Source organism: Rousettus aegyptiacus, unplaced genomic scaffold (genome assembly GCF_014176215.1).
Source record: "Rousettus aegyptiacus isolate mRouAeg1 unplaced genomic scaffold, mRouAeg1.p scaffold_m13_p_4, whole genome shotgun sequence".
Lineage (NCBI taxonomy): Eukaryota > Metazoa > Chordata > Mammalia > Chiroptera > Pteropodidae > Rousettus > Rousettus aegyptiacus.
Window position 1 is genome coordinate 133,649,430 of NW_023416307.1, and position 12,341 is coordinate 133,661,770.

General features: G+C 48.1%; 1 protein-coding gene across 6 annotated transcripts in view; it reads right to left on the reverse strand.

Annotated features, from left to right (window-relative positions):
• Positions 1-301: 301 nt before the first annotated feature.
• The window catches only part of TBC1D5 (TBC1 domain family member 5), a 463,234-nt gene continuing 451,194 nt past the window's right edge, over positions 302-12,341 (reverse strand). For 4 of the 6 annotated variants that reach the window (XM_016129294.2, XM_016129298.2, XM_016129297.2 and 1 more), the window contains 3 exons: positions 9,632-9,711; positions 8,667-8,822; positions 2,936-3,280 (listed from right to left, as the gene is read on the reverse strand). In XM_016129294.2, the coding sequence (XP_015984780.2) occupies positions 2,936-3,280; positions 8,667-8,822; positions 9,632-9,711 (581 nt within the window). Of the gene's footprint in view, positions 3,281-8,666; positions 8,823-9,631; positions 9,712-12,341 lie in introns of all 6 variants that reach the window. The other 2 variants (XM_016129299.2, XM_016129292.2) reach the window with 1 other exon arrangement.

A 12,341-nucleotide genomic window follows, 5' to 3' on the forward strand; every position in this document is an offset into this window, starting at 1 on the left:
TGCGGAGGAAGGATGGAACGGCATGGGCTCCACAGGACAGCCACTCAGAGCACGGGACATAAGTCCTCCATACACACTCCTACTCTGGGGGCGGCTTCTTCAAGAAATGATAAAATGACAAATAAATTTGGGTCTACTCTGGCGGGTCACCATTAGGAGACAGCAGAACTGTTGTGGAACTTGGTATTTGTTCATCATCTCTGACAAGGCGGAGAAGCCGTTCTTGTTAATGGCGAACGATAAAACCCCGGAAGGACTGATGCACAGGATTCGAGTCAGGCATATGCAGAGGAGGCAAATCGCTGGGCGGTCTTGGTTTATTGTTAGTCACATCCATTCTGCAGTGACATTATTTCTCACCAGACTGCAGTTAGCAGTGAACATTAGCAGGAGGTCAACCTTCGTGAGTAATCCAGTATAATGAAATCAGGTGAAGACATAGGGAATTTCTTCCTCTAATCTGTAACTCTTATATATAATGTACAGGTATAATTTTAACTCATATTTTCCAAACTGATCAGAGAGGAATGCATGAACACAGGGACATGTATAAAAAATGTAGACGACAATGAGAATCTAAGCTTCACGTATATAAAATATATTTAACTGCTAATAATCAAAACATGAGGTTACAATGATTACATTTGTTAAAGAAAAACCAAAAAGGTTTCATATATTCAGGATTGAAAAAAATGTGCAATTAAACATAAGTATCTGATAAAATAAAAAGGAATGAACATAAATTCTTTAATAGCACTGTAACTAATGAAAATGCAAACAATGCTCAGTTATAAAGAATAAAAACAAGTCACTTAAAAAAGATAAGACAGAAATTCAATTCTCGTACCCCATGAATCTATGGGAGCTTGAGGGTGGCATCGTCTACAACCACCTCCCCTTGCATGTTTCTTTGCTGAGGGAGCAGTTTGTTGGGGGCCACAGAAGCAACACGTCTGGCGACCCCACTGGCTCTCGTCTGGCACCGGTATGGAAGCGCAGGACGGAGGGCCGGCCCCCGAGTGCCGGCAGGGCTGGGAGGTTCCACTGCATCAAACGGGGCACCAGCCTAGAGGCAGTCAGTGCGGTGGGCGTCTGGGAGCTGCCGTGTGGCCAACGACACTGCCATCCCGAGTCTAGCTCTTAGGGCAGAAGCAGCACTGGACGTGAGCAGATGACAGTGGCCCGGCCGCCAGGGGACAGCCAGCTCCATGGCTCTTTCCCGTCTCTGACCTGGAGACCACTGAGGACAGTGTTGCACCTCTCACCTTATAACTGAAGACACCAACAGGTTGTCAAGCCTTTGAGAGAGAGTAATGACAATCTCTGCGCAGCTGCAAGGCCACTCACTATATGGGCACCTTGGGAGCTTATGAAATATCACCAAGGGGACACGGACTTGGCAGCAACCTACTCAGGGAAACCACTCAGAGTCAGGAGCCAGAGCTAATCGCTGCATCTCCTTAGAGCGTGAGTGGGGAATCATGTCGTTATCACGTTTGTCTGTAGAGAAACAGATGGTGAGCAGTGGCAGGGATGTAGGTGAGGTCTGTCCTCTCCCGTGTGGCGGCTATCCGACTGCTGCCATGGAAGCTTCCACTGTCCAGAGGCCTCGTGGTCCCCAGAGGAGAAGCGTAGAGAACCAGTCACCCCAGGGCAAGGGCCACCCACCCCCCACCCCCGATGGAGGTGAAACGGGCAGGGTGTCCATCCTATTACAATTTCTACTCAGGCAAAGGAGAGGAAAAGTATCCTTTTCAGGGCTCTTTTCCTTAAGGAGAGAAACAGCTTTGGGTCCATCACGGTCCCCGAAGCCGCAGCTGACAAGGGAATCTCTATTCTGTGCTGAAGCCCAGATGGCTCCGGCACATCGGACCTGGTCCCGCCTGGCAGTGGTGCCTGGCATGCAGCTGGGCCCGGGCCAGCAGCTGCTACGCCTGGCTCCCAGCAAGCAAAGGGCTGTGCAGAGATCCCGCGTCCTCATGGCATCCAGGATGTCCTCTGGGAAGCCACGTTCCCCGAGAACGGACGCCAGGTCTAATTCCCCATTACTGCTACCTTAAGGCCAGAGGGAGATCCCGACTCTGGATGAAAATTAATTGAGCTTTTCCCTTTACTCCTCAGTCAACAGGTGAGCATAGCCCCAAAACTTCAGAAACTTTATGGGAAAACCGATTGAAAGATGTTCACCCCATAAAGTCAGGGTAATTTTCCAATTCAAGGAAGCAATATTCTTACGACCTCTGAAATCAGTGCAACAAAGACTGGCTGGCTTAAAGTGGTTTTGTTTTTTGGCGTGAAAGGTTCAAAAAGGTGAAATACAGCTGTTTAAGGGGGACAGTGATGGCGAGAGTAGATCTGGCCTGAGACCTGGAAATGTCTTCTTTAGCAAATGAGAAAAATCTAAACCACAGCACACCTAAAATATGATTCCTAAGTTTATCCTGGCTCTAAAACTCACTGTAACTTTCCGAGAGGTCAGTAGTGGGCTTTTTCCCCAGCCCTGGAATCCACTGGTGTTCCAGTTCATTCCGCTGCATTTGGCTCTGCCACGTGGATTCCCAAGGAAGAAATAAGAGCGGCTAAGATACAGATTTCCAGAGGAAAAGTTTTCTTGGTATCAACCAATTTTCCTACACCTGATCCTTGTCTTCCTTCTTCTAGATATAACTGACTGAGCTGTCACACCTTCTTAGTTGGGGAGCAGAGGATGGAGGAAAAATCATTGTGACTGTGGTCTGGTTTTCTCTGACAGTGAGTGTGATACGGGGCGGGTGGAGCGGGAGCTGGGTGCTGGCCTAGAAAGGCCTGTCTGCACCTGGTGAACATCAATCAGTCTTTGCGCCCTGTGGCCCTAAAGCTTCTCTCCAGGTTCTGACGGGCTGCTCCAAAGCCACATGCATGCTGGGAAAGAAGCGAGGGTTTCAGAGGGCTTGCCTCAGCGGGCTTCGGGGCTGCCGAGGGTGGCCTGGGCACTTTGGCAGATGTCCAGGGGGCTCACGATGGTGAAGCCGGAGTCTTTGCTGTTGTTGCTGCTGTCGTCGTCGGGGCTGGAGCTGGGGTTGCTGGACGACGCCGAGGCTGGGCCCATCAGGGGGTCGGAGAACACCAGCGGGAAGCGGGCCGGGGCCTCGCTTTTCCCAGATGTGCTTCTGAGGGTGCGAAGAGGCTGGGCCTGGCCCAAGAAGGGCCCCCTGGCGCTGACCCCCTCGTCTTCTTTGGAAACCAGGATGAAGTCGTCTGAGCTCCCTCTATCCGTGTGCCCTGGTGTTTCTGAAGAGGCCTGTGAAGCACAGTGAGAAGAACGGGGGTGAGAGAAGACACCGGGGAGACGAGCGGAGGAGCGCTCCACGGAGAAGGGCCGCCTCGCCCGGCGCTCGTCCTTGCAGCACACAGTGCTCGGTCCTGCTGCCCGGAAGCCCAGGCCCTTCTCAGCGGCGCAGGGCCAGCCCCTCTGAGGCTGAATGCTGGTGTCCCAGGGGAATGAAGTAAACCTCCTACTCGCTAAGTTACTGGGAGAGGCTGGTTCAGGAACTGGCCAGCAGGCTATCAGCTTCACGTGGCGCCCTGCCATACAGATCACGCATCCTCCTTGGGCTTTAACCCGTGAAATGGGGATAAGGACAGGTGTCTCTGGCCTAGTGTATGGTCACTCTGTAGTGAAGTGATGTGAGAGAATCAGAATCCCACAGGACTGGGTCCCTAGCGTGAGCTCCAGGCTCGGGGTGATTTTACTACTTGCTCAGAGTAGAGCTTTAGGGGGACCCAGGACACTTCATCTCATGTAGCTCTCACAGCCAGCTTGTCCTGGGTGTGCACTTGGGGGTCCCATGGGGCCATGGTGGTAACCGGTAGGTTCTAAAAACATGAACACCAGGAATGGCAATTTCATAGTATATGGCCGAAAGTATAGAGATGAAATTGCTTTATTTTAGAATTATTTTCCTTTAATTCTTAGCAATTATGAGTAGTGTTTTGTTTCTTAACTAAAGAAGCTGATATCCACGAACACTGGTGACGGCTATGGGTTAAGATCAGAAATAAAGCCATAGTCTGACCAAGGATGTTCCAACTCCTGCCTGCCTACTGTCCCCACAGTGTGGGGTTCTGGTGCAGGGGTCTGAAGTCGACTGAGACAGAGCCCCTCAGCTGGAAGTGCTCCCGGGCCCTGGCCTCCGGACTGGCACAGCCAAGGCTGCCTGTGAGCTGTGGGTGGCGCCTGGCCAGACGGTTGGCAACACTTGTATGGGAAATCTGAATCTCACTCTCTTTGGTGACATACAGAGTGAGTGGCTGAATAGTGGCTCTCCCCAACAGTTCGTCTGCCTTTAAGATATTTCATTGAAAGACAGAAACAGAATTTGCCTTTAAGATCACAGTGCTGAAACAACAGGCGTTGAGGTTCCTTGTCTCAAGTTTTAAAGCTGTTTGCATTCTATGAACACATTAATTCTTATGAAACTGAGGAGATGCAGCACGTGGCGCTCTGGTAGACCGGGACGTGATCAGAAATGGCGCTAGGCAGTTTGGTCGGGAAAGACTGTCCTTTTTCAACCTCATTGCTGTGCTTCTGTAAGGGGCACCTGGTCAGGGCCATGTCACCTTTGGGGAGGCTGGAAGGGACATCTGAGCAGGGCTTGTCCTCCTACACGCATGCAATGGGATGTACACACAGCCGTGTGGGACTCAGCTTTGACCTCCTATTTCCAAAGTGTGACACTGTTCATATGACTGTTGTCCTGCACTGTATTCTGTGAAAACCTTGACCTCTCACCTCACACAAGGTCTGTGGCTGGAATGCTGCTTGGTAGAACTTAGGCTGAAAGTTAAAAAAGCATATACAGCATGTCCTCTTTTTAGAGTGGCACTTATACTATAGAAATACCATAACTCATTCTCCTTTAGTTTATAGTGAAGATATTAACAAGACTTTGAAGAGGAGAAATATGTTACAAAGCCTGTGACTAGTAAGGTAAAAAGGGTTCCTACTATCGCTGTAATTATCTGGCATGTTTCCGGAAAGGTAGTGAAATCAAGTTATAAATTGCAGGTAACACCCCCCATGCCCCAACACCCATCCCCAATTCACAGATAAAGTCGCAGACTGGCTTAGACAAAGCATGTTAGAGCCGACAGGGCCTCAGCAGCCAGGTTCTGTTATTACCCCTCCCTCTGCCTTTATGTTACAGATCAAGAAATGAAGCCCAGATCGGAGGCCCGATGTCTTGGTCAATGTCACAAAGCAAATGAAAAGGCTACTCTTTTGGACTCCTACCTAGAACGTTTTTCTAGACACAAAGATGCCTTCTTTCTGGGTTTCCATAGCAGCCTTAGCTTCTACCTGGTGCCATTTATATCATTTACGGAACCTTTCTAAATTCCCAGGTCAATCCTCACTTTTTGCCAAATGCAGGCACGTATTACACAATATAAAATGTTTTTCAACCTGTCAGTCCTGCCAGGACCCACAATACACATCCCCTCCCTGTCCTGACCCTGCCTCATTTCTTGGATTGAGTTTAGGACCATGGTGGAAACAGGTGAGCCCAACTCTAGAACAGTGCTGTTGCACAGAAATTTTCTATGATGATGGAAATGTCCTTGCTTTGTGTTATCAGTAGCCCCCTAAACATGTGTAGATACTGAGCATTTGAAAGGTGGCTAGTGTGACTGAGGAACTGGATTTTTAACTCTTAATTCTCTTTAATCTTAATGAATTTAAATCTAATTTTAAACAGACACATGTGGCTACTGGCTACTGTATTAAACAATGGAGCGATAGGCCACATGGATGAAAATGGGGGACTCGAGGACCAGAAAGATGTGTGTGAAGGGCTGGTTGACGAATAAATTCAGGGTCTTACAGAGTCCTGCCTTCCACTGCAATGGATGTGAGTGACGTTCATCAAAAACCTCCCAGAGGAATGTGTCACGTACGGACTCTGGAAGAAAGGGACAGAAAGCGGCTCCTTTCACCCTACAGAATACAGTTTCACATGTCTGTTTTCAGAGCTGGAGATAAGAATGTGACTAGCCACATCGCCAACCTCCCAGCGGGGAGCCGGGCACGTGCATTCCCACGAAGAAAGAACCCTTTCGAAGCTCCTGATGGGGAAGGGCGCTGGCAGGAGACCGTAAGCCATCTACCCCAGGGTGGTGAGCCCAGTCCTCTTCATTATTCTTTAGGCATACTTTGTAATTAATCAAGAAAACAAAAATAATCCATTCCTCAGTGAGGAATGGGCTGTGGCACAACCCACCACAGACCCCACATGCCATAAAAGCCTGCCTGGCACTGCTCCCCCAGCCTCTGGCTCTCATTCAACTGGAAGCTTCTGAAAGCAGGGGCCACATCCCATAGCCCTGGACACCCAGCACCTGGAACAGCGGGCCCTCCACTCACATTTGGAAGGAAAGAGGGAAAAAGCTCACTCCTACTTGGCACACTGGGCATAGGTGTTACTGTGCACAGCCTGCCCCCATCCTCACCCCTTCCCCCACAAACCGTGCTAAAGAAACTCCAGCCAGCCCCAAGCCCTGACGGCAACCCCAAGGCTTGGGGCTCCTGAAGGAGGAAGGTGGGTCAGGGCATCCCGCCTGGTGGCCCCTTTATCCGTCTAGTCCAGACCCCTGGCAGCTGCAGTGGAAGGCCGCGGACACGTGGCTCGTCTGGATGACCTGCCCGCGTGCATCTGGGATTTCTCTTGACTTTCCTCCCCGGAGGTGAGAGGACAGCGCTGCTTCCCTATTTCTACCTTCCTCAGGTAAAACCTCTTCCAGGAGTACTTTTGTTTTGTTTTGTTTTTGTTTTAAATATAAACTACTGACACCCTTGGGGAAGGAGCCATGGAAGGGAACGAGTATAGGCGAGAAGCCCTTCCGTCTTCCCCTTTCCCACTGAACCCTACAGAGGAGGACGGAGAAAGAGAAGGCGGTGGGGGGTCCTTTGGCGGAGGAAGGGCTGACTGTTTCGGAAGCACGTGCGGAGGCAAAGGGCCTCGTGGGCGCCGCGCAGGAGTGAAGCTCCGCCAGATCGACGGCGTGTTTCACCCCGGCGCTGTCCACAGCCAGCTCGTCTTGAAAATGCACGCGGGGGTCCATGGGGCAGCGGGTAACAGGTAGGTTCTTACAAACATGAAAAGCGGGAATGATAATTGCAAAGTATAATCAAGAAATTTTAAATTGCGCCAACTCATTAGTGTGTTTGAAAGGTCTTTTTCTGTATTTTTTTTTTACACATTCAACTAAAAGAATCATGCTAACATTTGAAATAAAATTGCCAATTAAAAACGTTTGGGGCTCAACGATATTTGAATAAATAAGTGATTACTGAAAAATCAAACATCTGTGCAGAAAACGGGAATTAGGAAGAATTAATCAAATTAAACTTGCAATTTTAATGGGGCTAAAAATGCAGACTCGAAATGCTCTGTGAAAACTTCCTTTTAAAGCTGGATGAAATTAACCATACAGAGTTCTCTCTTTTTGAAGAGTTCTCTTAAACTAAAAAACCCCCTCCCATTCTAAAATATCATTCTTTTTAAAACCATAAAAAAATAAATAATTTACAAGCATCTGGATGCTAGTTTCTGAGAAAGTGACTTAGTGAGATTTTGCTAATGTTCATTTTTAAAGATAAATTTTGTAAGCTGTTTTTTTTAAAAAAACATTATTAGGAATCTTTGGTCTTATCAGATAATGCACAGCGAGGCAGCATGGGGGAGCCAGACGCTTGCCGCGCTGGGACGGGAGCTCTGAGCATCATGTCTGGCGAGCCTGTGTGTCCCGCTGGCCTCTGTTTTCTCACTGGTAAAATAAGCAGGCAGGACCACGCACCTGAGGAATGTCTGAGGCTTTTCCTAACTATAAAATTCAGTGATTTGATGTGAGAATAAATGACACACGATGTTGACGCCTGAGAGCGGGAGTCAGCACACTTGGGCCCATGGGCCAAATGCAGCCAGTGGCCTGTTTTTGCATGGCTCTCAAGCTGCGAATGGCTTATAATATTTTTAAAGTGTCACAAAAACAAAGAAACAAACAAATAAATGTACCAAATACAAAAAACATATATGTGACAGAGACCAAATGTGGCCCGCAAGTCCTAAAATACTTACTATCTGGCCCTTTACAGGAAAAGTTTGCTGACCTCTCTGCCACAGAGGATGGACATTAATGAGAAGTCCTTCCTCACGGAGGCCAAAAAAGGTTCTAGCCAGTGAAATACACTCAAGATGGCATCAGGAAAGCATGGACAGTACTTCCTGTGATAAAGGAGAATGGAGGCCTCAGCTGGAGGCAACTGGCCAGTAACTGAAGCGAGATCTGGCTTCCTAAAGCCACACATGGGACTGGCAGCAGGTTCAGGCCAAAGCCGCTGCATAAAGGCGCGCAGGTTGTGTACTGTAGAACTCTAGGGCACACTAGACTAATTACTATCATTGTGAATGGTACCCCCGCGCCCCTGCCAAGGCATCAGATTATACAACATGCACAGTTATATGCAGCACCCCTGGCTCAGGCCGCTTGTGATATTTTACAGGTGACCCTCACACTTGTTAACATCCAGTAACTTTGATAGGGTTTTTATTATTCCAGACTTTGAAGGACTTACGTAAACGTGCCCCCACCAAGTTAATGTGTGACATTGTTCATCAGAGCTCCTGTACCTGCTTAGTGGCCCCAGGCGTCTGGTCGCTCTGGCTCTGGCCTTGGCCCTGGCCACTGGAGCAGTAGTGGTCATCGGAGATGGTGATCTGCTCATTCTCCTCGGCTTCCAGCTGGCTCTGGTTGAAACGCAGGGAACCTTTTAGAATGTCTTTGATCTAATTTCAAAGAAGAGGAAAATAAATAAAAAAGATGAATGGGTTTGTTTTTCAAAGCTAGCTAAACCTTTAATACTTTTAAACTAGAATTGTCATTGACCATTTTTTATAGTAGGAATATTAATAATATCACTGTCAGAAAGAACAGGAAGAAAAAATCCAACTCTATCAAAGCCATCGACTTATTAATGACCAAGGAAAACTTCGTTCTTATCAGCCAGGTTCTCGCAGGGTCGGACATGGGCGGCACGTCCTTGGCAGGTACTTTATGGCCGGAAGCGGCGTCTGCTGCACGCCGGGCCCTGCTGCACAAGCCGTGGCTACCGAGGAACTGCACCCCGGCGGGGCTGTTAATCACGCAGGCACGCGTTTGCCACCAGCACTGCTGTCACTGACGTTTACGTTCCACGGAGCCCTTTAAGGGGTGTGTAAATGTGGCCCTTGAGGGGCTGAGGCCTGCTGCATGGAGTGATTATGACTTGTGCCCCAAAGATATTCGTCTACTTATGGAAATGACTGAATAGGGCACTGGGCCACACCACACCAGTTGTGAATGAGGAACAAACAGAATGGGTTTGGTAAGCGGAAGGAACAGGGGTGGGAAACGAAAACCAGTTTGGGCCGCAGGCTAGTCAGACATAATCACCAGAAGGTGCAAGGGGCGTGAGGAGCTGGAGGGGCCCTGTGTGGGAGGAAGCGAGGGGCTGGGGGACCCTGGCTCTGCCACTGTAAGCCATGTCCCGGGATGCCCTCCCCAACAGGCACTTACAGGGGGCCCGTGGAACACAGAGTCAGATTGGTGGGCATACCTGTTTTAATCCTGCCAAGGAGACCAGAATTTGATCTTCTTTTTCCAAATTTTCTTGTAATATCACATCTTGAATATTTACTGAAAATATAAGAATGACATTTTATAACTCATGCTCTGAGTATAACTTATCTGCTGCCACACCATGACTTCAGACAAGCTTGGGAATTTTTCTCCCAAATATCATGGTGACTATTCCCACCAACGGTGCCATGCGAGACTGCAGCGGGGCAGGTACTGGGAAGAGCAGAGGGGAGACTGAGCCTGGTAGGCAGGGCCTTCCCGCCTACATCACGTAAATACATTCTTATAATGAAAGATGTGTCTTCACTTCCACAGACAGACCAGGCGACTCTGCTGACCTACAGTGTGGTAAACAGCCAGCCCAGAGCATTCGGTCAACTGGGAGGACACGTTTCAGCCTGGGCTTCCTAGACTGCCTCACAGTTCAATGTTAGTTCACCTCTCTTTCTAAAGACCAGTTCCTCCCAGGTGCCTGGAATTAATACAGACACTATCTTTAAAGATTTAAACAGTAGAGCACGTTGTCAGTTCGACATAACAATAAAAATAAAAAGACACTCATGGAACAACAGGTTACCATCAGACAAGGATGCCTATGGAGTCAGCATGATGTAACCCGGGGGCTATTCTTCTATGTCCTCCAGGAGGCTTACCCTCCACCTGAGAAGACATTCGTCCAGACCTGACCTGAGAGATCTGCCCAGCCAGCTGACCACCAGGTTTGGCATCACACCAAGTTGCCCACCAACAGGTTAAACATGCTGTGGTCCTCAGCCTTCCCCCACCACCTGCCTGTGGGATGCTCACGGCCCTATTGGTGGCTGCGGTTTTACTGAGGCGGGGATTCTCGGGGGAGCCCAGGGGGGCATGGAAACCCTCTCCCTTGGGGCTACGCAAGAGGATGTGTGTGTCAGGGGCAATTAAAACACACTTTAAAAAAGGTACTGAAATGTGCGCCAAACTGAGAATCATTTCAGTAAGTAGGCTCACCCTTCTTTAACATCTGTGTGTGTGTTTTTTTTTTTTTTTTTTGTAGCCTTAAAAAATACCCTATATAAGGTCTTACATGCCACATTCTTAGTCGTTCACTTACGAAATTGTCCCAGTCTCTACTAGGGCCTCCTCAATTCCCTGCCTGCCCCTAACGGCCACCAGAGCTATAATATCACTCCTTGCTTGCTCACATCCCTCGAGTGAGAGAGGCAAAGCCAGCACACTGCTCTCTTGGCCTGGGGGCCCTGCCCCAAATCAGCACAGGCCGGCTCCTCCTCGTTGTTCAAGTTTCTGCTCCAGCATTGCCTCCTCAGAGCAGTCTTCCCGCCCACTCACACTAAAGGAGCCCGAGTCACCCTCTAGTCTCTACCACATCATCTCTTTTACTACACTGATAATAAGCACTTGTCACCATCCGACATTCTCATATGTATTTGCTGGCTTATTTGTTTTCTATTTCCTTCAACAGGAGTATAAGCTCCCAGCCTTTAGAATAATGGCTAGTACCTTTCAAGTATACAAGTATTTATTAAATGACTGAGCAAATGAATGAACATGGAAAGATACTCTTGCAACTTGCATTTCAAAACACTGTTATTCTAAATATTTCCAAAAAGCACTTCCAGTAAGGGACCAGGCAAAGGCTGATACCATAAACATGAGTCCAGCTTGACAATTTATTAGAAACTTCAATAAGAATAAGTCTATAAACCATGCTGATAAGTCCTCTTACAAACTGCGACAGAAAAGCAGCAGTTTTTATTCATTCAGAAAACGTGACTGTAGTTTCTGACTAATAGAAAGGCCTGCTCCAAAACAAGAAAGCAAGATGAATGGGAATGAAATAATAGATATAATTAAGAGAGTGAATGTTTTTGGTTTCCTTAAAAGCCTGTAACAATTTGTTCTCTCTTAACAAAAAAACAACAAAAAATCCACTCAACAAGACATTAACAACAACCAAGTGCAGAAAATTAACAAGAAAACAGTTCTGTAGGTCTTTTAGAGGATTGAAAACAGTTACTTTTGTTTTTATGACTGCTATGGTAGTTAAGGCTGAGCTCTGAAGGCCTGGGGCAGTATGGTGCACAGTAGAGGGGTAGTTTGGTGGGGCCAGACCCTGAGAGGAAGCTCAGAAATGGATGCAGGAATATTAGGACTTCTGTAGGAAGCATCGGGCCCTTCTTGAGTCCAAGGAACTAATGGAGGGGAGGCCTTAGAGGCTATACCCGACAAATCAGGGGGCCAGGAAAAGAGGAGATCTGAAAGAAACCAACTGTGACGTCTCCTGCCTGCCCCTTTGATAGCCTGCTATGGAATGTATCCTGAAGCAAGAGGGTTTGGCCAAACTGCCCAGCTCCTGCCCCCGATGTCATGATGGAGCCCAGGCATTTAGAGTCATAGACTACAGGCCGACAGAGCAGTCAGTGGCTCCAGTGGGGACAGAGGCCCAGAAATATGTAAGATATTTGCTCAGATGAGATGGTTAACCTGTAAGAGACTGAGTTGCTTTTAATTGGCAAGTTTGAGCCTTGGACTGCTATTGGTGGGAACAAAACCTCAGAGCAAGATTTCTACACATCTGAGTTTAGTTATATAGATTTACTGTCCCAGTAGAGAAGTATCAGAGTCTACCTGAGATCTTAGAAAATTACACTGGTTGTGCTGCCTGAAAATCCCATGAACCAGAAGCG